Raw genomic sequence first — 25,531 nt, 5'->3', positions numbered from 1 at the left:
AACAAGAAGTTACCAGCGGTTAACAAAGGATAAAAGCAAATAACCGAGCCCCCAGTTCCTTCCATCGGCACCACCCTGGAGCAGGAGGGTGTCCATCACTGCTGGAATCAAAGCCTTCCTCTCCATTGTTTCCCAGCAGCGAGGACAGCCCGTGGCCCTCTGCCACAGCAGAGCTGGATGAAAGGAACCCGGAGCCCCCTTCCCAGCGGGGCCCAGCGCTCCTCCTGCCGCTGCCCCGCGGAGCTGAGCAAAGCCCCTCTGGCAGAGCCGGAGCAGGGCCAGGCTCGCTGTGTCCTGTGCCAGCCCTTCACTGCTGGGGCACAGCTTGGGGCTGTCACAGCTGCCTCGCCGCAGGCTCAGGACCATCCCCAGCCCAGCACTCCAGCACGATGCTCAGTCCAGAGTGGTGTTGCTACTCCAAACTCATCATCCTTGCTGAGCTCTGTAATTTGGGTACTTTAACCTGGCCTTTCAACACGTGTGAGGGCAGGGTTCTGTGGTGGATCCCATGCACGGACTCCAGGAGCGCTGTGTTCCCGTGTCCCTGGCTGTGTAGCACTGACCAGCTGGGATGGTTCACCGTCCTCTCCCTGTTTTATACACACATCACACTGCTCCTATTCCTACACTCCCCCCTCAACATCTCCTGCAGGTCACTTCCAGGACCAGGCTGGAGGAACCTCTGATCCAACAAACCTTTGTGTTTATTAAAGGAAATTAATGACTGAGTCTGGATGAAAACGATTTTGATTTAACCACTTTTATGGTGTCTTGTCTATATGGAAAGTTTGGCCAGATTGCAGCAGGAGTTCTACTGGTCTCCCCATCTACCTTTGCAAGGATACAAATCTCTGCTTCATCCACTGGGAACTTGCTCCAACAGAGTCTTGATCATCTTATAACAACCAAGCAGAAAGCAGTTATTTAATAGGGAACTAAAAATTCTGTTCACCATTACCAGCAAAAAACCAAGGTTTGCTGTCATGGACTATCTTTCAGGGTGTTTCGTATCCTAAATGGGGCTTTTCATGAGAAATCCACTTAGTATTCCTCTAAAATTCCAGGAGGGTGAAATCCCCCACTCCTTCATCTCATTAAGGATGAAAGAATGCCAGGTATGTGGCAGGAATCTGGGGTGAGAGAAGGAGTGGGGTATATTTTAACCAAGCTGTAGAGTGGGAAAAAGAAACTGGTCTAAGGATGAGGAGATGAAATGCATTTCCCAGAGCTGAGAAGCAATGCCAGCCAGGAGCACTTTGCTAATGCACAAGGAACTGAGGAACAAAACTGAGCTTAAGGGTGACATATCATTGTGGATGTGTCCAAGAAAGTAGTTTGGGACCCTCTCAAGGCATTTTGCCTCTGGAGCAACTGAGAGTTTATCAGTTGATGGCTTCTAGATCAGGTGGATTTATCTAAGTGTAGCAGACAAAACGCTGAAAGGCAGCTGGTGCTCAAGGAAAGGGGGTGACAGAGAAGTCTGTGTACCACAGGGGACTTCTGGTTGTTCTAGCAGGGACTGAGTTATTTCTAAAATTGTGTGGGAAAGCCCAGTGAAGGGGCTCTCTCAAAGGAGATCAGGAAGATCAGACCAACAGGACAGTTCCTCATCTGGACACAGTGGGGCTGCTGTTCAAGTGCAGAAACAAGTGTCAGTGAGGCAGGATAGTTTTACCCATTACTATTCTCCTTTGAAGAGAGGGAAAACACCCTGAAGAAAAAACCTCCACATCAAAATGTTTAGTGGAAAGATAAGACTATTCAAAAACTGTTTGCACTGACTGGGACTTGCTTCCAAGCAAGCTCAGACAAGGCATTGAGTTTCCAGCCTCCCAAACTTGTACAGGACAGTTTTCCCACTTGGCATAAGGAGCCATTTAGGAGCATAGAGTGTGCTCCAGGGAGAGCTACAGAAACAGGGTGATAGTTTAGAGGAGGAAAAATCAGCCTCTGCTGCAGCCAACAGCCTCCCAGCCCTCCTGGGCATCAGGGCACTCAGGAAAGAAAGTGTCACCACAGCAGCTTTGAGGCTTTGGGGGCTGCAGGTCACCACCATCCCTCAAAACTTCTCCTACTCAGAGGTCCACCACGCACCTTTGCCCTTCACCTAAACAAGGAAGGCACCCAGCGCACCGTGGTCTCCCTGCAATCCAATACTCTATCACCCACTATATTCCCAAGGAGCTCAAACAGAAGGAGCTTTCCAAAGGTCTCTCTCCTCTGGAATTCATTTGACATGGGTTTGAACAAAGCCACACTCCTTCCTTGCATGTTGTGAAGCTCATTTGTCCAGCCAGACCTGCCACAAGCTTCCCTGGGGAGGAGCTTCCTCTTGCTGTAACAGCCTGACTGCTGGAAGTGCAGGAACTCGGATGCCTTCACAGAACATCACTGACAACATAAAAATGCTTTCCCCATCAGCACTGCATATTTACCTCCTGTCAGATGAAGGGAGAAGCTGCTTCATACTTCCACTCAGTTCTGAAATAATTTAAAAGCTAAAAGAATACTGTCCTGACTAAACCCAGGAATTTTAAGAGCACAGAAGTTTCTCAGTCAGACCATAAATCCAGCTTGCTTTGTACTCTGATAGCGGGGAACAGCAACTGCTTAAAAATAAAAGCATACCTGCACAGAGAGATTCTCACCATTCTTGAGACTTCTTCTGGCTTCAGGACATGAGTGGTTTGAAGGTTTTTCCACTTGGCACACTGTGCATTAAGCACAGATGGACCAAGCCTCCACGATTTTACCTGCCCTCCCTCCTTCCCCAGAGGAGTTGTGCACTCTGTGAAAGCCTCAGCCAGCACAGCTCTCAGGTTGGCTTTGCTGAGACACAGAAGTGAGGGCAGAGCAACAGCCATGAATTGTCACAAGCAAACATTGTATGAGCTGGATCCATGAAAACGGTTCTCTCATCACAGCCTCTGCTGCATTAGAAAATGGGAACCAAGTCCACTGCTCAAAAAGAGGAAGAAAAGACCCCCAAGGATGTAAAGAAAGCCATATAGTTTAAAAATAAACAGCAACAAAAAAATCCCTTGAAACTATGACACCTTGCTGACATGAGGGCTGAGCTCGTGTGAACACGGAGGGGGAAAAGGTGTTTGTCAACTACATACAGGAAGCTGAGTGCCTGAAAAGAGCCTGAAAAACTCTTGGCAAACCATGCCTGGGGTTTGAGCCATTTCAAATCGAGTTCTGTTGAAGCTGATGCTCAGGGAGCAGCTCACTCCCTGCACAGAGCAGTGGGAGTGAGCAAAGGGAATCAGCACAGCTGCTCTGTGCCTGGCGTTCTGAACCACCAGGTGGAAATCCCACCATATGACTTTGGGGATAATGTTAAATCCATTACAGCATTCTCCCCTCCTCTGCTCATCCCACACAAGCTTCAAAACTTGTGGTTTATGACTGACTGCCAGAGGATCATTGTGGGCTGTCTCCGGAGGGATAATCCTACATTTTTAGTGACAGTTCACGGGCATCTTCTCTTTCTTCTGAGATGCTGTCTTACACAGCACATTAAGTATTCCAGAGATTAATAACTGGAGCAGAGAGTTCTAATCTTGGTGTCCTAGCAGAGATTTAGCAAAGAACATGTTTGAAGTTGCTGTGGCACAGGAAGCATAAGAAGCCTTGAAGCCCCAACGCGAGGCTCGCCGGCAGCTCCAAAGGAAATCTGGGACATGGGACACGTGATGGATGTTCAGTCTCCAGGGCTGCTCACTGACGTGGTGTTTCCACCCAGAGCAGGTCTTGGGGACCCTGTGAAAGGTGGGACCCAGTTTGAGCTCTCTTTTAAATAGACCGAACTCAGCATTGCTGTGAAATTGTACTTTTGTATTCTTTGACCTGAATTAGGGCATAGCTGAATTGTATAACCAGGTTACAGGTTGCTTTGAACTTCATTTACCAAGGACCACATGGGGACCACTTGACCATCTCAGACCTGGCAATGGCACTGGGTCAGCTGGGGGGACACATGCCAGGATAAACACAGCACTGACTCTGAGGCTGCTGGCACAGCAGCTCGCTCAACAGCAGCCCTGCCATCCCTTGGCAAAGGCCCCCACAGCAGCACTTTGAGCTTCCTGTCCACAGAAGGATTATTTTTCCTCCTACTGCTCCTCACACAACCAAAAGTCCCATTAAAAGGGGGCCCAGCTGGTGTCTTCTGGCCTGCTCCCCTCTCAGGGGGCATAAACCAAAGACAGGAGACAGTCCAAGCCCCTTCTGGGTTTGGAGAGCCCTGTGCCACTTACACGGAAAACAACCAAATTCTTCTGCACCTGGGGATGAGAAAACCTTGCCACCAGCATCACAATGGTGAAGCTCCACAAAGACTCCAACACTGCTGTCCAAAATTACACCATTGTGTCCTCCTGTCCTCAGCACCACACCCTCCTTCCATTTCCCTCCTGCCAGCACCAATGCTCAGGTAGCACCACAGGAAATCATCACTGGGAAACTGAACTGAAATGGGTAAAATTCATCCCATTCTGCAACGTTCATGCTTTTCATGGTGCTGCTCCAAGCACCTGAATGGCCATCAGCACACTGAGAGCAGCCTGTGACAGTGATCCCCTTGTCCAAGCTCATCAGTTACTCCAGCTACTGTGGGCACAAAGTAACAAATTAACAGCTAATATTCAGGAGATTATAAAATTATGCTTCCTTAAAGCTGTTTAAGCAGCTGCTCTGGCACCTCTGTGCAGAATTAGACAGCTCTGCTTTGAATTAATGCAAGAGAAGTGCCTGGCACGATTTGGACAAAGATTTAGAAGTCGTATAATTATGCATTATACATGCCCTTCCAGGCCTTCATTCTGGAACAGTTTTATGTACAGCACACTTATCTACTTAGCAGCCAACACCAAGTATCAGAACAATTTCCATACCTTGAGTAGTCCCTCTGCCTAAAGTAGCTAAAGATGGGCCAGAAAGGGGTCAAATAGCAATGGGACATCATTTACTCTGCTCCAGGTCACTGAGATCAGGCAAGACGTGTTGGGGTGTAACTGTGCTGGTTTCACCACAACATGTTTTTCCACATTCTTTACCACCCATAGAATTCCAGTTCTAAAATCTGCCTCCAGGCAGCCAGGGATAGGATCAATAATCCAAATTTGAGGTCACCTGGAGGCAGCCAGCTCCCTTCTCCTGCCCTGCCCAACAGCCTGTGAGGAGCAGGCAAAGGCTACCAAGACCAGTGTTCCAGCTGGGACTGGCTAGTGCTGGGTGCCACAGGAACTGCGTGAGAGCAGGTCTGCAACAGCCCTCCCCTCACAGGCTCTCTGAAGAACACTCAGGACACAGGTGAGACCTCAATATTTGCCCACAAAATCCTCTTTTTAAAAAAATTGTAAATCTCAGTAATACTTTTGAATCCAAAAACCTCATCCTGTGGCAACAGACTTCAGCACAAACAAGTTCCTCATGTTCTTTGCTCTGAATCTGCCAGATGCCACCTTACCTTGATAGTCTGCAGCCCTTGGGGACAGCAAATCAGCACCTCTACACCTTCTTTGTATCAGTTATTGCCTGGTTATTTTCCCCATTACCTTGCCTTTTCCAGCTTTTGCCAAAGTGATGGAGTCTCCTTAGGTTTAGGTTCAGCATTCAGTATGGATTCTTTTGGGAAAGCAACAAGTTGATCAGTGTAAGAGCTGAATCCCCAGTCGAATTTAAGCTGGAACATATTGTACAGCAGGACAGCAGCCTGGCTGCAAACCTGTGTTTTTAAGCAAGGTACAACCAATCAAATCCATCCTTATTGCTCTAAAGAAGTGAAATCACTGAAACAGATAAGTTAGTGGTAAAGCAAAAAGCTCTGCTTTATTGCTAAAACAACTTTTGATCCAAAAGTCCCATCAAAGAGCTGCCCTGCTCAGCGTGGAGAACCACTCAAGGGCTGCACAAAGCTCGCAGTGCCTCTGGACTGTGCTTTATGGAGGGTTGTGCCTTCATGTGCCCAGCTCTCCAGTTTCAACCTCAACATCGATATCTCTGACACCAACGGAGACAAGAAGTACCCACTGCGTATTTGGTGGTGGTTTAGCAGAACGTGCGTAGCAGGAGGGAAATGGAGCAGAGGCCTCGGGAAGCGAGGCTGAGCTCAGCCCCTCCGGTGCCCGACATGTCCCGACAGACGAGCGTGAGACGAGCAAGGGGGGCCCCTGCTGGGCTGCCTGCCTCGGTACAGCCCAGCCGCGGTAACAGCCACGTCAAACCAGGACGTTTTATTACATTTTAAAAAGCCGTAAAACATACACTCTCCAAAACCCCTGAGCCTTACTACGCCAGTCTCTAAGAGGGTGCTTTCCTCTCCCCGAGCTGCTGTGCGTGAGCAGCACTGAGCGCTCCGGCCGTGCCAGCGTGTCCCGTCCTTCTTGGCCAAGGGCCTGGATGGGATCTCAGTGCTCCCGAGCAGCCAGCGAGGCTCTGCCCTGCTGCACAGCAGGAACTCTTCCCTGCAGCTTTGTGGGTGCCAAGGGCAGGGCTATGCCTGCTCACTGGGGTTCCCTGTGCCCGAGGCTCTGCTGGGAGCCGACGCCTCGGCCGCCCGTGGGGCCTGCTTGGGAAGGCGGATGGGAACATAGACGTTGGAAGCACAGTGCTCCTTGAGGTACTCCCCCCCTTTCTCCTCATAGTCCTTCCTGGTTATCCAGCCTTCCTCACGGTTCGTGTATTCCACTGCCCAGTCCCTAGCCCCGTACCAGGCATCCAAGACAGGGCTGGAAGCAAGGTGAACCTGGATGGAAGGAAAACAGAAGAACAATGTCCATTCAGCACAGGAGATAAAAGCCCTTTTTACTCTGATTACAGTGGTATGTGACACAAACAACTGAATTTCAGAAATTTGAGCTGATTAGTCAGTGTCTCTCAGAAAGAGTAATGTTAGAAATGGGTTCAAGTGTGTTTTCACCTTGTTAACAATTCCTAAGCAATCAATCTGCAAATTTCCAGCCAAACACACTTGGGTGTGCATGATCCTTTAGCAGAAGCAAACTTTCCTTTTTTAAGGCATCTTCTCTACTCTCTATGCTGGAAGAGCAACCATATCTTTGTTTAATCTGCATGTTCTCAGGCCAAAAAGCTGTTTGCAGAGTCTTAAAACCCTTTTCATGCCCATGCTCTAAGTAGCTCTGCTCTGCACCTCACCCAATTACATCTGAACACAGAAGTGCAGGCTGTTCACACAAACATCATGGCAATACACACACCTGAAAGGTTGACTGGAACGGCCTCATTTCCAGGAGTTCCTTCTGGATTCTGGCTTTCAGTCCAGGGTACATTGTATTTCCACCAGTGAGGAAAACATTCTGGACAAGAAGAGCCTGTTGTTCCCTTGAATACCTGTGAAGAACAAGAACAACTTGAGCCTTTCTCAAGGACATCTGCCCTATGACCTGGAACAGCTGTGGGGAATACTGATACCTTGTCCCACGATTCACTTGGAGAAGCTCTCTTCATCTTCCTAGCACCAAAAACTTTTGTTTGTTTTCTGGAAATTCAAGGGGTGGCAGAAAAAATCCTGAAAGCACTCAGTACCCCGTAAACCAACAACTGGATTTCTCCTTTCCAGGGCTGGAATTCTTACCTTTCAGAAAATGTGATCTCCTACGTTCATACAGTTCAGGGGTGATATTTCATCAATGCTAATTTGTCTGGAAATGTCCAGCAAATGTGCCTATATCATAACTTTAAGATGTTACCCCTGATTTTGGTCTCTCAAAACCAGAGACTGCCAGCCCTGGTGCAAGGGTTTGTTGTTTCCCTCAATAACAAGTTGGACCAGGGATCACTAAAGTGGGGTTTGTGCAAAATAATCCAGTGGGGTGCAGGAAGATAAATTGATAAATACATTTAAACAGTGTTTATTTCACCTTTATATCATCATTTTTTAAATTCTATTTTTCTATATGTTTTAAAATGTTTGTAATACATTTGTTTAGTAGTAGCTGTAATTTATAAGTATACATATATTGGAGGGGTGTGCTCAAAAAGTTTTCATTGATGGGGCAATTGATCAAAAAACTTTGTAGATACATTGACTTAAAACAAGCAGAGTTACATGAGGCTTTCAGAACAGGAAGGCAGGTCTAACCTGCAATGCTTGACCCCAGCAAAAAGAATTATTCCAACGTATTTTCTCAAATTATTGTTAAACCCCCAGCATTTCAAAAGCTGGTATCAAATGAAGAATAGCTCATCTGGCATAAATAGTTTTGTAAACTCACCTCTCAAGGACATACTGCATGGTTTCTGCTACACCAGCCTGGTCCTCTCCGATCAGGGAGGGCTGGAAAACAATCTCTGGAGCCCTGATTCTTTCAGTGCCAAGGAAAAGCTGATGGTACTCTGCCAGGTTAAACACGGGCTTGAAAAACATTGAGAAGTAGTGGGCAATTATGTTAAAGAACAGTAATATTCTAGAATAAGCAAAGTTTCCAAACAATTCTGTACAAAACCCAGATGGTAATGCTCTCATGGAGAAACAGCATGATGCTAAAGGTTCCAAAAGGTCAGGGAAGCTGGACCTTTCCTAGGATTTATTCTGCTTGGAGCCACCCAGTTCTAAGGCTCAACCTCACAAGTTGAAAGCTGTGTCCACTGGGATGAGATACCAGGTATGGATCACAGACAAAAAAACTTGAGGATGACTTTTTTTCCTTAATAACACAGCACTGCTACACCAGGCACTGCCTGCAGAGTGAGCTAAGTGGGAATACTGTCCTTTTAAACCACCAGCTAAGACTGCCAGGACTTCTCCTCTCTTAATGTCCTGTTCAGGTAGTTTAAGCATCTCTTCCAAGAGCAGGCAAAGAATGTTTGCTTGAGGAGAAATGTCAGCAGACTGGCTGGACAGCTAGGATGCAAAGCCCTGGCACAAGGTGTAAATACAGAAACCAAACCTGCACTGCAGCAACAGGCTTCTCAACTTCAGGCTGCTCCTCAGCAAATAAAGGTTCAAACTCATTAATGCTTTCCACATCCTCCAGGGACTGTTCACTGCCCAGTGGATCCAAGTCAGGAGTCTGGAAACAGAGCAGGAATGTTATGGTAGGTTAGCTCAGGTGTGATTCAGTTCTGGTGACATGGCTGGAAAACTCAAATCCCAACTTTTTAACATGCCTGAAAGCAAATATGCCCAGAAAATAGAAAGACAGACATTCACTCAAAGCACAAAAATCAAACACTTCCAATAAATTTGTCCCAATGCCAGGTCAGAAATCCAGGCCTCAGTCACCAGGCTGACTGCCAGGACCCCAGGCAGCCATGCCCTAAGCATAACAGCATATTAAAACTTAGCAAAATAGCTTTTTATATTGGTTAAAACTTGGTGCCCTCCCAGCACATCTAACTGCTCTATAATTACCATAAAATTCCCTATTTTGCTTGTGTGGGACTGGAAAACAAATATTTGCTAGCTACAAAGCCAGCACACAATGTTTGAGAGTTTCAACTGTCTAGTATTTGCTCACAGGATGCACCAAACTCCCTATTATTTTACACAGACGTGAAGCTCTTTCCTAATGAAAAGCATTGCTCAAAATCCTACAAGACTCCTGTTGCAAGGTAGGAGCAGCATTTTTGTAATTATTTTTTGTGTTACACTGTTACCTCTGGGATTTTGTTGCTAAATATTTGTTGTGGTTATTTTAAACTTGAAACATTTGTTGCAATGCCAGGATGAGAGAAAAGTACGTTCTTCAAACATTCTTAAGTATCTATTTTATATCTACTTAACTGCAATTACTCAAACTGAAGTTTAGCAGTGTTCATCGTTACAGCAAAAAATGCAGTAAGGTGAAGTTCTGTTAAATCCATTTCTATCTTAAAAAAAAAAAGACAAAACAAGAAACACACAGAACTCAGCTCAACACTTGTTCTGACAAATGGATTCTGTGACAATTGTAGATGTTCTCTCAAGGCATCGACCACACAATAAGGCTTGTGGATTCATTCTGAGGTCTGAGATTGCACCTAGCCAAGAGCAGGAGTGCGGGAGATGTTGGAATTCAGGCACAGTCACTGAGAAAAATCACAGGTAGCTGCTAATCTTTCAATTCTCTTTTTTTAAGAATATCCTCTTTTGACAGAAGGCAGAAAGATTCTTTACCACAATAAGCCCATCATCCCCTTGAATTTTGCTGAAGCACAATCATTCTGATTCTTGCACAGATAATCACAGAATCATGGAATGGTTTGGGTTGGAAGGGGCCTCAAAAGCTCATCCAGTTCCACGCACTGCCGTGGGCAGTGACACCTTCCACTAAACCAGGCTGCTCCAAGCTGGCCTTGAACAGGGATGGGGCAGCCACAGCTTCTCTGGGCAACCTAAATAAGTTTCTCCCCTCTGTGCTTCAGTTTTCTGGTTTTCTCTCTACCTTTTCCCTGAACAGAGGCTGATAAAACTAAAAAAGCTCTGTCTTTTGTGACTTGAAAGGCAATTAAAAGCATGTGCACAACCAGCCTTAGAGCATCACTTAGCAGCAGCTGCTGTGTGCTGGGCCTGTGTTAGTCTGGCAAAGCAGACAAGGAGCTTCTCATCTTCAAGACAACTCCAACAACCAAGTGTAGCAATTAATCTTTCATTAAGGAACCAAAACAGAACATGCTGCTTAATTGCACCAAAAATAGCCAGAATGGAGGCAGGGTTGGTTGTTTACCATAAAGTTCTCTGCACCTGAAGGGGAAGAACAGAAAGGAAAACAAACACCGTTTTTAACAAAAAGATTGATGGGTTCCTCTGTATCTTTAATAGAAGGCTACTGAAGATTCAGGATGGTTGTCTCAGGACATTTTCTCTGGAAAGAGAGAAGCAGTTGCCAACTTAATAATGACTTGCAGTGTGTTAAAGAAAAAGCTTAGTTCATCAATGGAAGTCTGAAGGGACACATTTTCAAGCATAGAAGCTTAATTCCTTCAGAGATAAAATGAGCATTAAGTTGGTGAAAACATCCTACCTCTGGCTTGCTGTCCACAACATCTACTTCAATATTGACTTCTGACTGTAGGATCTTCTGCTTCGTTTGTTCAACAGACAGACTCAGTTTGTTGATGTAAGACTGAAGCTCTTCTGCAGAGTCCATGTTCAGCTCCACCAGAGCTTTGTGGAATTGATCCATCTGACCATCTTCTAAAAGTTCCTGCGGACAGATCAGAGTTGGCTGTGGTGAACAAAACAGGGCAATCACAGCTGTCAGCACTGCATGTACAGACACTCTGCTTGCATTACTAGACACTATGATGTGCACACTTTGACAGCATTTGAAGCATTTCCCAAAAGAAGTGCTGTTCAGGAGCTGAAAACATCCCCTGCACCAATAATCTCTGTTATCTTGCAAGTAACCTTGGAAAGCTCCTATCAGAGAACACTCAGGACAGTCACAGCTTCTTTACCATGATGTGTGACCTTCTGATAAAGCTCTGAGGGCAGCCTGCCCTCCTCTCAAAATACCACACTGAAACTTTGCCCTGAATACCTGCACATACAGCAACCTGTCCAGCCTCTCCTGGTCCAGCTGCAGTTTCTCCTCTCGGCGCCGCGCGTTGAGCTCCTGAAGCCGCCGCAGTTGCTGCTGCCTCTTCTCCTGCTTCTCTTCAGATGCCACAGTGCTGCCCAGCAGCTTGTTGGAGAAAGGCAGCTGCATCTTGTGCACATTGTTCTCATAGTACTCTGGGCACCGCCACTTCTGCAGTTCTGGAGGTTTGGAAAGCAAAGTAACTTTTTCTTCTGTCGGCCCAAAACAATGATTTGAGTGTTGTGCCCACCCCACGTGAAGGATGAAAGGTGAGGAAAGAAGGCAAAAATAGTCCAGCACAGAATTGTGCCACCTCTTGGCAGCTGTCCCCAAGCTTGGCTGTCCCCTCTGAGCACTGCCTTCAGGTCACACACCCAGTGCAGGTGGCTCTGAGTGCTCTGACCTCCGGGAAACACCAAGTACTACAAAGTGCAAGTGCGTCTCTCTGTCCAACAGGAGGGAGAGCTCTCACACATTTCTAAGGAAGGCCCATTCACAAGTGACAAATTTAAAAAACCACTTTTCCTCAGCTGCTACTTCAGATAACATTTGCCATGGAAATTATAAAACTTATTTAATTCACACAAAGTCATGAGAAATGTCCTGTGCAACTTTGGAAACCTTAAAGTAGATATGAAACACAGAAATCCTAACCAACTTAGAGGTTTTGTTGACGTATAAAGGAAATAATAGGCTAATTTCAAATTCTTTTCTGCTGAAACCATCCCAATTTTTATTTACAGCATAATACAGATTTTTCTTTGTAGTAGTAGTAGTAGTAGTTAAATTTTATTTCTGTCTTAATTTTAAATGTTAAACCACTGCTAAGCACGAGGCAGGTTTCCACAAAGAAAGCAAAACAGCAGCAGAAAATTTCTGGAAGAATTCGAGCCAACTTCAAAACAAGAGGTAGAGAGGACAAACTCAGAGTGGGTGAGCATTATCTGGGGGTGAATTAGAGCTGGCTTTACCTTCTGTGTAGTCCTCTGCGATGTAGCTGTGCTCGTGCAGGATCTCCTCCATGCGGCTGAGGGTGATGGCTGCGAAATGCCCGGGGTACTTCAGCTGCAGCAGCCGCTGCAGGTACACGGCAGCCTGGCACCCGCCCAGGTTAATGCGCTTGCAGTTCTTGGCATCCAGCCTCAAAAGGCAAAGACACAGCTCAGACTGGGGGGAATCCACGGGAAAGCAAACACAGCTCCTGCTTTCCCTCGAATTATTTGGTTTCCATAGATGAATATTCACAGATAAATATTTCAAGGTTCGGTTGCCAGAGAATCTAACCCACCTGCTTTTCTCTGGCAACAGCATAATCACTGCTTTGTTTACTATGGTTTATTCTGAAAGGCTCTGTTCTGCCTTAAAAAAAACCCCAAATACTAAGTAATTTTGGCTACAGCAAGGAGATGTTCTGTTTTAACATGAGAAGTTATGGTTAGTGGTGCTAAAAGTAGTTTTTTAACCTTTGTAACACTTCACGGTTGGACGGGTGTAAACCTTGAAAATTTGAAGCATTTATCACATATAATAAAGCCATTTCCTGCAGTAAGGATTAAAAAAGAGAAAAAAAAGTACAAAGAGAAAGTAGAGCAATGTAGCAGAGTAACCAGAATGATAAAAGCCTCAAGCACTGCACAAGTCCCACACACAGAGCACTTCATTCTGTCCCAAAGCTGCTTTAAAACCTAACATATGTTTTTTAATGCCCAGTTTCACCTGGGGCAGATACCCCCTTCTCCCTTTGAAAGTACACATCAAGGCACGAATAGCAACTAAAACACAACATTTACAAGAGCAGCACTGCTTCTTCAATTCAAAACTCAACAGAACTTAGCAAAATCTGCAGACCTGGTTTTAACTCATCAGTCTAACTTAATACAAGAGTTAATAGTGCAGGGCTGGAGGAACAGGTATTTGCATCACTTGAAAAGTCAGTGGCTGCACCGGACTTAAGACACCCAGAACTCACCTGCCTTCTAAGACTGGCAAAATGTGTGTACACTGGTACCCTGAGTTTATCACCAAGCCACTGCAGGGCCAGTTCTGCCTTCTGTTGTGATAAAAACTGTACAGGCTGTCCACGCCATAGGACACTTTTGGCACTTGGTAGCATTCAAAGAGGAGCTCAGACATCATTTGCCTTGAGTACAGAGGATTGCAAACTGCTTCAGTCAGAACAATTGGGTGATCCACACAACCCTGGGAGTGACAAGGGGAAAGAACAATAACAAAGGTATGAAGGGAAAATCCAGGGTTAGTTATCCTTGCTTCTTCTTTTAAGCATCAGCAAAAACTCCTCCAAAATGGCCACGAGAAAGCACTTTATGTGCAGACTATTAATCATGAAAGTTAAAGTATATCTAGTGTTTAAGGAGGTAAAAAAAAAATGTTAATGTCAATTCAACCAAAGAATAAACTCATAATGCTGGAGGAGAACGGGCTTTTAAAGGCATATATAAATTATAAAAAATCTAAGTAACCAAAACCTATGCAATGAGGAGGTGAGTGAAAACCAGTGGCAGTTTAGCTCCACTCTCGGTAAAGCTTACAAACTGGTGTTGTCACGCAGGCAAAGGGCTCCATGGTCTGAGAAGCAACTCTCAACACAGCTGGGTATACAGATGGTCAGTAAACACTACTGATAAGAGCATTAACCAACAGTAAGTTTAAGGCAGATTAGACATTAAGAAAAGATTCCTCCCTGTGAGAGTGGTGGGGCACTGGAACCCCAGTGGTGGGGCTGTGGCCACCCCATCCCTGGAAGTGTCCGAGGCCAGGCTGCATGGAAATCTGAGCAACCTGGTCCAGTGGAAGGTGTCCCTGCCATGGCAGGGGGTGCAGCGAGGTGGTCTTTAACGTCCCTTCCAGCCCAAACCACTTTGGGCGGCTCAGCCCCGGCCCGGCGGTACCTGCGAGGAGACGCCGAGGCGCTGGAAGACGTGGTCGAGGAGCAGCTCCTGCAGCTCCAGCTGGACGGGCACGTTGCGGTCGAAGGGCGAGCGCAGCAGCCACCGCAGGGGCTCGGGGCTGCCCAGGTCGTTCCCCACCTGCGTCTCCGCGCCGGCCCCGCCGCGGGCCCCGCGGCTCCGCGCCGCCAGCGAGCGGAACCGCAGCAGCGGCTCGGCGGGGACGGCGGGGTCGGGGCAGGCCCATCCCGCCCGCGTCTGGAAGGAGCCGTTGTCGATGACCAGCGGCACCGGGTGCGGGCTCCGCACGGCCGCGCTCGGCGCCAGCACCGGGTCCGGGGCCCAGCGCGCGTCCCGGAACGCGAACACCCGCGTGGGCGCCGCCATGGTGGGCGCGCCTCCCGCCTGCGTCCGGCCGGGAACGCGGGCGCGCACGGGGGTTCCGGGGGAAAGCGAGGTTGACTCAAATGAGCGTGTCCTGTGATGGGAGATCTTTGTGTGCTTCCAGGCACACAGGAGAGCAGACCTAACCCGTGGGACAGGCAGCAGCCAGCAGAGAATCACAGAATGGACCTTAAAGATCTCATTCCACCCCCTGCCATGGGCAGGGACGCCTTCCACTATCCCAGGTTGCTCCAAGCCCTGTCCAACCTGGCCTGGAACACTTCCAAGGATCCAGGGGCAGCCACAGCTTCTCTGGGCACCCTGTGCCAGGGCCTCCCCACCCTCACAGTAAAAAAAATTCTTCTTAGGAGCCAACCTAAATTTCGCCTCTTTCAATTTGTACCCATTACTCCTTGTCCTGTCACTACAGCTCCTGAGGAAGAGTCATTCCCCAATTCCCTCTAGCCCCTCATACACTGGAGAGATGCTGTGAGGTCTCCACACAACCTTCTCCAGCTTGAACATCCCCAGCTCTGTCAGCCTGTCTCTGCAGAGAAGGTGGTCCAGTGCCCTCAGCAGCTTCGTGGCCTCCTCTGGACTTGCTGCAGCAGTTCCATGTCCATCTGATGTTGGAGACACCAGAACTGTGCACAGTATCTGAGGTGGGGTCTCACTAGAGCAGAGTAGAGGGGGACAATCGTCTATTCCCATCTGCTATCATCCCTTAGAGAATCACTTGGGTTGGAAAAGACCTCTGAGATCATCGACTCCAACCTGTGACCCAGCACAACCATGTCAACTAGATCAGAGCCTCATCCAGTCTCGGATATTGTCCTTCCTGAATCGAGGAGCCCAGAACTGGACACAGGACTCGAGGTGACCCTCACCAGTGCCCAGCACAGGGGAGGAATCACTTTCCTGGTCCTGCCGGTCACATTATTCCTAAGACAGGCCAGGATGCCATTGAATTTCTTGGCCCCCTGGGCACACCTGGCTCATGTTCAGCCACTGTCCACCAGCACCCCCAGGGTGGAACCTGTCAGGATTATTTTAAATCGGGATGTTCTTTGATGTAAGGCCATTGTATGCTTTCAAGCCTAATGAGCAGGAAAGGAGACCTCATCAGTGGAACACAGAGCAGGATCATCCCTTAGTCAAGGACATCCTGAAGCTTTAAGGATGTAGTAAATGAAGTTAATTCAACCAAACAATAAATTCATAATGGTGGAGGAGAATGAACAAGCTTTAAGGATGTCGTAAATGAAGATGTTGATGTAGATCTGTGTATATATTATATATTGCTAACCTCAAGGTCCTTGTGTTCTAGGGCTGAACATGTTCATTATAACACTAAAAAAGACTCTTCCCCTGAGAATGCACAGAAGTTGGCTGGGCTGACATAACTTGAATGGAAATTACTGAGCAATCCTAACAGAGGGGCTGTGCTTGGAATTTCTGTGTATAAATAACAGCAGGGAAAATCCAGGGGGTGTGCTGGATTTGTGGAATACCACTGAGCACGCAGGCTGGGGCAGCTCTGAAGTAAACAATCCACGTCTCTCTCGAGTGTGTCATTATTGGCTTGTTGCACACCAGGTAACAAATCCAATTTTGTGGGTATCACCATCAGCCTGGGGGCTGGGCTGTACCCCTGCTCCCCTTCACACTGGGCCCACCTATCCTTTAAACTTGGGCTGTGAAACCTCCCCAAGGACTGTGGCTTGTGTGGAGGTGAAACCCCACAGCCCTGGGCGATGCCGCTTGCCCAGGAGGTCACTGACACAGCCCAGGCATCTCCCACTCCTGTGCCCACAGCCCCTCTGGAGATATGGGAAATGGGGAGGGCCTTTCCCCCTTATTTCAATCCCCCATTCCCTGGGGAGATGGGTTCCAGGGGGGATCCATCCTGCCACGGCAGCAAGGAGGCCCCAGGCTGGCTCAGCTCGGTGAGAGCCAGCGTGGACTCCAAGGGCTTCCAGTGATGTGACTGAGAGACACAATTTAAAATTAAATTTAAAATTAAACAGATCACAGCTTCAGCTCCTTGCCATCCCTCTCAGCACTGCATCTGTAGGCAAACTATCAACAGCCTGATTTCCAGAGGTGCCTCCAACCTGCCACCCCCACTGTGTGATAGGGGGACTCAAATATTGAGCATCCTTGAAGCTCAGGGCATTAATGGCTTTTCTCACTTGTTTACCCAAAGCACAAAGCAGGGCTAATAGCTTTCTTTTATCATGCAGAGGTGTTATTAATGTGAATTAATAAGAATTTGCAGAGTTCATTTAGATCTTGGGATTAAAAGGCTCATTTCAAGGGGCTGCTACTACATAAAAACAAACACGCTCATGAGCAAGAGCATTAAATGCAGGCAATCATTTGTAACTTTACATCACTGCTCTCTTCTCCTGAGAGCTACACAAACAATTAATCTAGCCAAACAACGCTCTGTGAGGTAAGCAATAGATTATGGCTTTATTTTATTGAAGGAGCAACTCACAGCGTGATGAATATCAAGTTATCAAGTCACATATCTGGTTCCTTCTTTGATCACTACTGAACTCCTTTACTCTTAAGCAATACTTTTATTGACACACATCCTATGAAATCTGCTAGTCACCTTTCTTGGAGGGAGGGGAGACAGGAGGGCAATTGAAAGATAAAGGTTTATTTCCCTAAAGGATTAACTGATAGATGAGGATATACAGAGTAGGTTAAAAATAGAGTCAATACGGGACGTATTTGTGCTCTACATTGAATAAGAGCCTGGGAGAAGTAGCTTGTAGCTGCTCATCCCCTACACATCTCTGGAGGGTTGAATCTGTTTTACTGCTTTCTCAGCAGCAGCCTTGGCTACTCACTCTCAAAGTGGCCGAAGCACTTGGTTACCTCCCCTCTATCCAAAGACAAGAACTAACTCTAACTACAGTTTTAACATAAGCTGGTTTAACACAACTGTTTTAACGTCAGCCTCAAAAGCTTCCTAACCTGTATTTATCCTTTAAATAGCAGCTCAAGAAAACATCTGACTTGATTGGCCGCTCTCAGTCGTTCTTATCCCGTATTAATCCCAATTGCTCCCTCCCCAGCACGGGGCTGTCCCCTTTGCTGTGATATCTCTGCACTTCTTGTGATCACCGGCGCTGCAATGAGAGTCACTAAAGGGCTGTTAGAAAGGGGAGCAGCCGAGCTGTTCTAAACTTAGCGTAACCTGAAGCAAGCCATGAGGTATCCCCTGGTTCCTCTGGTCAATGAGCTGACCTTTCCTCTGCTCTTCTTCTGGTTCTGTTTGCCTTTTGTAATGCTGCTGATCGTCGCGATTATCTGGCTACAGCTGCTGCTTAACGAAGGTAAGTTTGGCAGTTGATCAGATAAAGTGCTGCTGCATGAAGTTAACTTCATCTTTGAAGCACTCTGCTGGCTATTTTTAGGGTAATGCCACTTGTCATAGGAGGAAACTAGAGGTTTGTTAGTGCTGGTGGTAGCATATAGAAAAACCAAACAAATTGTTACGCGTTTCTGTTAAAAATGTTCACAAGACAACCAAGCTGCCACCTACCCTTCTTACACTCTCCCTTCATCTCAGGGGTAATTTGGTTTAAGAAAGGCAAAGGACAAGTAATTTTTACAGGTTTCTGTTTTAAAAATCTCCCAGAAAGCAAGCCTAATCCTCTAATTTGGTACACTTTAAATTCTGGCCTCATAGTTCTCTTGCACCTCTCCTTTTTGGGAGGGCATGGAGGGTTTTACTGGGGGAGCTGGTAAGAGATTCTTTCATGCTGAGGCTGATAGAAAGTTTTGAAGGGAGCAAGACATGCATTTTCATTTATTTGTGTATTTTGCCAGTTTGTTTTTCCTATCCATCCCTGATTCTTTCCTCTAACATGTCAGCAACCAATAACAGGCTTTGGTTTAGCCTAATAATAAGCTCATTGTTGCACTCATGAGGATAAAGGCTTGCTACTGTGCTCTAATGCTGCAGAAAAAAAATCTAATCCCAGATGAGGAAGTTCAAAATCAGTCACAAAATACCTATTTTACATAGCTGTGCCACATCCATATGCTGCATTTGAGTGCTCAAGCTTTTGTCTGGACAGAGTAATTCTCTTGATGCCTTGAATGAGATTTTCAGGTTATTCTTGCTACATTTATAGCCACAATTTTTGGCCCTGTAGTGACAGTTGTTAGCACCAGGCCTCCAACTGTTTCCACAAATGCTCTAAATTGCATTTTAGCCAGTTAGACATTACTAAATTTTTACATACCAGCATATTTACAGAATTAGAACATTAAAGCTTTTCTCAGTTACTAAGAGATAAAAGTGCTCTTTTTAATATTTTCCTAACTGCTATCCACTTCTCAGTCATATCCACTTCTTTTATGCTAGTTTATAGCAGGCACAAGTGAAAAGTGTTGCTGATTAATATAGTTGCTTATTAAGAGCTAATTAGTTAAAATTAAACAATTGTAAAGGCCTTTTATTGTCTAGTTTGGTTTGAAAATCCTTTATTTCAGATGAAAAAACTTCAGAAGAACGTTGTCCGTCTCCTAGATGGAATGTGCAAGGCTTGGAGCCAGGGGGAAAAAGTCCCATACAGGTGTTTTACATGTTCTTTTTAAACCTGCTTCTAGCACAGATGCCCAGCACAGAAATGATTAAGAAAGAATCTCCTGATGAGCCTGATTCTGACTCTGAGGATGAACTAACAGAGGAAGAATACCAGAGTGATGCATCCAGTACAGAGATGCAAGAGGAGTCACAATCCAGTGGACCTGTGGGAAGACTGAGGCCCAAGCCTGCTTATCTGAGCTCAAATCCAAAAAGCCAAAAGCAAAGTCTTTTTGCTGTGGCCTCGAACAGCTGGTCCCAGAGGCAGAAGATAAGATATTCCCATGCTGGAAAGAGCATTTTCTGTAACATCGTGATGGTGAGTAGGGGGACCAGGCTGCCTCCTTGCTTATCTGCTGCTTTTGTGCCTCAGCTCTGACTTTTTCCACCTCTGCCTGACTCACAGGCCTCTTGGGTAACACAAAGCTTCAGGATTGGTTTCTGCCGGGTTAATGACTAATGGGAGGTTTTATTTTCTGCCTTCCCTATTTGTAATGACTCCTGTTGTAGACAAGGTAAAGGTAACACAAAATTGTGCAGAATGACTGTCATGAATATGTGTGTGTATATATATTTAAAGGTATGTATGCATATTTTAAAAGTCCTTGAGAGATGCATTTAAATTGGCAACATTTGCTACTTATTCCTCTAAGATAAGAAGTTAAACTCAACCATGTGTAGCAATTCTCCTGGTATTTATGGCTGATATTACATCCTTTTAAAAGTTGTTTCAGATTTCCTACAGCGGAGCATGTGACTGAAAATAAAATGTATTTCACTTGCTCAATAAGCACTGAGGCCAGAAGTCTCTTTGCAAACACAGCAACCCTAATCCTTTCAGGCTTTACACAAATCCCAAAAGATAAATTTCAAGCAGTGGAAGAGCTTCAGGTCTTGTGTGTCTTCTCTTTCCCTGTTCCTTGACTGTTCCTTTGCAGAAGGGGCTCACAAGGGAAAGCTGCTCTGTGCCTCCACTGTCACTATTCCCAGTCCTGTCTGCTCAGTTACATTGCTGGGATTTTTGAATTGCAGCAACTGAGGTACTCATTCCTGTTTCCTTCCACCAGTTCTGGGGCAGTGCTAAAATTGGTTAGGCTGGACTAGCCAAGGACTGGAATAATCTTAAACTGCTGCAGTTATTTGACTAACAGACCCTGAAGCTGAGCTTTGGCATGAGCAATACCTCAGGTGAAAGCATTTTTAAGACCATTAACACCACCAAGGCTGTACCAAGTCAGTGTAGTAACCATTTATTTAACATTAATTAATTTCATAGTTTTTCAAAGGCTAACAATGCTAACAAAGAGCTTAGTCTTGTCTAAGGCACCATTTGGTTCTCCTAGAGCTCTTCATATGTACAACTGTTGACTTGAACACAGCAGCTTGAACTTGTCTCTTGTAGGACATCATATTTGTTGGTTGTGTTGGGTGGATGAGGAACAAGCACTGGTGGTTTCAAAATCCTACATATCCTACTGAAAATGGAACCTCTTCCAAAAACATCACTGCAGTGACAATTCTGTTCTTCCTTTTCTTCCCCAGCTGTTGTGCACCTTGCTTTCTTCTCTCACCTGGAATTTTGTCTGCCTGTTGCTCCAGACCTTTAACATCCTGAGGACTCTACTGCTGCCATCCTATCTGGTTACCTACATGGCTCAGCTGTTGGTTTTGCTGGGTGAAAAAGCTGCGAAAATCCTGGGCTCCCTGAGGCTGGAGCGCAGAGGACTGTTGCTTTCAGTCCTGAGGGGGAAACTGGAGCTGAGTCAAGCTTGGAGATCCTGCCTCAGGGTGAAAATAAAGCAGTGAGTCCCATGGCAATCCAGGTCAGCATCGGTGACAGCTGCTGCAGAACAGCAGAGGGAGGGGAATTGTCTGAAAAAGAAACCACTCAAGACTAAGTCAGCACCTACTCAGATCACCACAGCTGCTTTCAGAGTGTCGACTGCCTAAATATGAGAAGGATGACAGCAGCCAGTTTCTTGTCCACTCTGCTCCCCTCCCACCTCAGAGGGATAAGCTCCTTTTTTATAAGGACCACACACTCCACCAGCACCAGTGATAGCTGCTGCTCACCACTACTAATCTTTGATTTCAAATAAATAAGATCAAGACAATTTCTCTCTGTAGCAGTTCTTACTGGGTTTTAAAAGCAGTTCAGCCCAAGGATTATTATACTCATAGTCCAAATAGCACTTTTCTGATCTGCAACTTGGCAGTTCTCAAAGTAGGAAACTACTTTTCAACATTTGGGTCTAACAAATGAACCAAGCCTACTCCAATTAACAAGAAACAATTAAGCCCTCAGCAGATCCTGAGCACGCATGTCCCTGGTTTCCGTTCAGGCTTTGCTTCTCAGCACAGCTGGCAGGCTGATGTAAGGCAGGTTACAGCCTAGAGAGGCACTCACCAACAGCTTGATTTAAGCAGTTATTGTAACTACAAGGAGGGTGACGAGCCTGAGATGAGCCATCATTTTGTAGCCTAAAGGTTTATCCAGGTGCTGGGCTGTGAACGGAACAGCTGTGTGCTCTTGTGTTGATGCACACGTTCAACACACTCCTTTGTTTTAAAGAGGACCTGAATTACGAAGTCCCGTCCCAATGAACGTGCTGGGGCTTGTGAAAACCATTGTTTCTGCTGCCCAGGGGCGGTGCCCGTCTCTCCAGAGCCTTACACGGGCACACCGTGCAACACCGGCCCGCAGCAGCGATGAGCCCTGCCCTGCTTGTGTTCGCCTTTCCCTCCCCATCCCCTGAGCTCCGCGTGGCCAAATATTTATCCACGCTCTTAAACAAAACTTGTCCGCCCGCATCCTTATTTTCGCAGCTCCTTTCTTTAGAAAGGTAAACGAAAAGAAAAAGAAAAGCTGTTTGCCGATGACACCCCCATCTCCCGGGAGGGAGCTTCGGGGGTCTTCTCCAGCGGGGTTCCCCCGTTTCTTCCCCCGCCTGCCAGCGGCGAGCTGGAAGGGTTGGATGCTCCCGGTAGGTGAGGAGGGAGCGGGGCGAGCTCCGGAGGGGCGGGACGGGGGCGGAGGGAAGCGGGGTCTCCTCTCCTGGCCTCGCCTCTACCGAGCTCCGCGCCCGGTCCTGGGTGACTCTGGCCAGCGGGAGCCGAGCCGCGGGGTCGGGAGAGCCCCCCGCTCTCTGCTCCTGCTCCTCCTCCTCTCCCTCTCCACCTCCTCTCCCTCTCCTCCCGCCGCTCCAGGTAGGTGCTGGCCGCTCCAGGTAGGCTGATGCCCGGCGCTGGTGGGGGGCTCCGGCCGTGCCCCGCGGCTCTGGATGCCGTAACGTCGTGCAGCGCTGAATTGCCGCTTTTCTCACAGAATGTGGCTTCTGCCCCGTTGGGGAATGGGGTTATTGTCTCGGCTGTGCTGACATCTCTAAGCTGTCTTCCCTGAGCCAGCGGGAAGGGCATTTACTATATTCTCAAGGTTTATCTCTTTACCTTTTCTATTGTATGCACTTAAAACGTGTTGGCAAGAAAGGCTTAATCTCGCAGCGGCATCGTTGAGGATGCCTCTAATACTGCAGCTGACCCCCTGGGGATGATACCTCCTGTCTCTATGGGATTTCACTTGTTTAGGCTACTTGGGTATTTTAGACTCCCTGTTAACCTCACTTCAAAAAGAAACCCTGCTATCTTGAGGCAGTTGCCAAAATGCCACAATTTAGGTTAAAAATATTATACTGGGATCATCACTGCAAAGTAGATGGACTGAGGTGAGTAAATAAACAATCTAAAGGTCTAGGAGAATATTGCTTCTTGTACTGCATGGTGATGTTCTAAAGCCTAGGGCTACCAAAGTATATGCTTTGTGTAGTTTTTAGTCTGTGTAAATACACTCGGAATAGCTTGAGCTTGGCTGGGCTGGCTGTCCCTGGCAGTGTCACTGTAATAGCAGGGAGCTTGGTGCCAGCTTGCAAAAACCTGCTTGAGAAAGCTACTTTGAGGACTCCTAGTTCCTGCAGAGTTCCCCAGTACCACAGCTATGCTGATGGCACTAGTGGTTTAAACCTGGTTTTCCTGTCTCTGAGCTATGAGGAATAATGCACAAATAAATATTTGGCTGTTAAGAATAGGACTTTTGTGTGTGAATTTAGCTAAAAGTAGTATGGAAAGGGCATTTTGGTTCTGCTGTGGGTCCGTGCCTCTTACAAGAGGTTGGTGCTGTGAGAACCTGGCCTGGAGAACTGACACAGACCTACAGATGAGGGGTCTCGGTTTGAACCCTGTAGACTTTGTATTGTGATCCACATTTGTTAGACTATGTCCTTTCCCTGAATCTGACTGTAGTGCCTGCCCCTGTGCCTGTCTTTGCTGAGCATTTGGAGTTCACAGCATGAATGTAGCATGACCTTGCAGCTGCCTCGTAGTCTCCAAGTGCTTGAACAGCATCCATGAGTTTGTGCTTTAATTTCCTTTTGCTGTTGTGTGCAAAAGCTGTTTCCTGGGTATCAGCAAGAGAACTTGCAACCTTGGATGCTGTAGTAGAGCTCCTGCCAGTGTGGTTGTTTACAGTGACTGCAAATAGTTTTGGATTTAATTCACCTGAGGGTCTCTTGTTCACCTGGTGCATCATTTCTCATGTGAGTCCAGCAGCCTCTGTCCTAGAGCCCTTCCATACTGCAGCAAGCAGCTATTTTTCTCAGCTGAAAAGATACCAAAACCTGGACTGAACCTTTTGGAGCACAGCATTAGTGAGAGTTGTAATTTGGTAGTTCCTTTTGGCTGAAGTTAAGCCTCCTGGGAGATGGAGGATGCATTTCTGTGTGCCAAACTGTGCTGTACTGCTTTGTGACCTTTTGCACATCACTTAATCTCTCTTTTTTCCCCCCTTCTTATTTGTAAAGCCTTTCCTTTGCAGGCATGTTGCAGGGGTGGGGTCTGTTAAACATTAAGACTCCGTTGGGAAGTATTGTATGTATAAAAACAGAGATAACAATTTCTTTCTCCTCTGAGCTCAAAACTCTAGAGGAAGTTGGTAAAAAGACCCAAACTCTAATATGGTGTAAACTGAAGTGACCTAACATGTTTTGGTGGATTTAAGTGATAAATGAATCTCAAGTCACTATGTCAGAGCATTTTGAAGGTCTTGCAGCATGTGGGGATCCCTAACTTGTGAGCAGGGCCTCTCTGAGTAACAGCTGGGTGAGCTGTGGCTGTTTACATCCTTCTCCTGCAGGAGTCATAGGATGATTTAACTTGGTTGACATCTGTTTCCAGTAAGGAGGAATTGGGGTTCTTGGGTCCAAGCTGCATGAAGAAAAATAACACTGAAGGTTTGGCTCAAGATCCCAAGAGAGCACAGCAGCTGAGCTCTTGGGTTAATCAAGATGCATTTTTGAAGTCAAGTTTTTAATACTGAAAGGAAAAAACCATAACTGTTGTTTCCCACTTCCCAGCATCTTTGGTTAGTTGGACAGAGAGCCATGTTACTTGTCAAAGCTTTATAAACTGAAATGGGTGAGTGTCCAGCTTGCCTTAAAGGAAATATCACTCACTGGAGTGCTGCAATGGGAGCCCACAGAGGTGCTGGCACCTCAGTTCTTTACAAGACCTAACTGGCCAAAGCCTTCAGAATCCTGCTCTGGCTTGTGCTTGACCCTGCTTTAAGCAGGGGGCTGGCTGAGGTGGTGACCTGAGAGCCTCTCACATGTGCTTATGATGGTGCAAACTGCTCCAGCAACAGTGCCCTTCCCTGTCTGCAGAGCAAAGAGCCCCCACCCCTTCAGGGCCTCCTTAAAAATCATTGTGTGATTGCACTGGGATCTTCCCTTTTGGGTAAGGAGGCCACTAGGGCGTACGTGCAATACACTCTTAGCTTTTTATATACTTTAAAAGTTAGGAACTACCATCCCTGACCAAGAATGTGGTCTATTTTAGCTTCATATAGCTTTTAGGCTCCTAGTTCAGCAAAGTATTTTCTTAATTGGGGATGTTATGGCCCATATGCTTCTATTCCAAGCAGTTTAAATGCTTTCAGTTGGAGACATAAAAATATCTTAGTTGTGACATGATGCTTGAGCCTTCCTGCTGCGGATGCAAAATCCATATGGCAATGAGGCTTAATTGAAACCTGCTGGAGTTACTTCTCTCCTGCA

General features: G+C 46.6%; 2 protein-coding genes across 3 annotated transcripts in view; one reads left to right on the top strand and one right to left on the bottom strand.

Moving 5' to 3' along the window:
* Positions 1-5,809: 5,809 nt before the first annotated feature.
* On the bottom strand, positions 5,810-14,834 carry ACTR5 (actin related protein 5). Its single transcript, XM_069034288.1, has 9 exons — positions 14,438-14,834; positions 13,498-13,727; positions 12,500-12,669; positions 11,490-11,707; positions 10,971-11,153; positions 8,916-9,038; positions 8,241-8,380; positions 7,224-7,356; positions 5,810-6,751 (listed from the first exon to the last, which is right to left on the bottom strand). Exons 1-9 carry the CDS (start codon positions 14,819-14,821, stop codon positions 6,500-6,502), a joined length of 1,833 nt encoding a protein of 610 aa, XP_068890389.1. The 5' UTR covers positions 14,822-14,834; the 3' UTR covers positions 5,810-6,499.
* A 6,402-nt stretch (positions 14,835-21,236) lies between these two features.
* The window catches only part of ARHGAP40 (Rho GTPase activating protein 40), a 36,684-nt gene continuing 32,389 nt past the window's right edge, over positions 21,237-25,531 (top strand). Inside the window, exon 1 of one of the 2 annotated variants that reach the window (XM_069034309.1) lies at positions 21,237-22,411. The gene's annotated coding sequence lies outside the window, so the exon portion shown is untranslated. Of the gene's footprint in view, positions 22,412-22,514; positions 22,635-25,531 lie in introns of those variants that run through there. The other variant, XM_069034308.1, reaches the window with a different exon arrangement.

The sequence above is a fragment of the Aphelocoma coerulescens genome, chromosome 20 (assembly GCF_041296385.1).
Source record: "Aphelocoma coerulescens isolate FSJ_1873_10779 chromosome 20, UR_Acoe_1.0, whole genome shotgun sequence".
NCBI classification, from domain to species: Eukaryota; Metazoa; Chordata; class Aves; order Passeriformes; family Corvidae; genus Aphelocoma; species Aphelocoma coerulescens.
The sequence above is the reverse complement of the archived record's forward strand: the minus strand, read 5'-3'. Positions and strand labels throughout refer to the sequence as shown.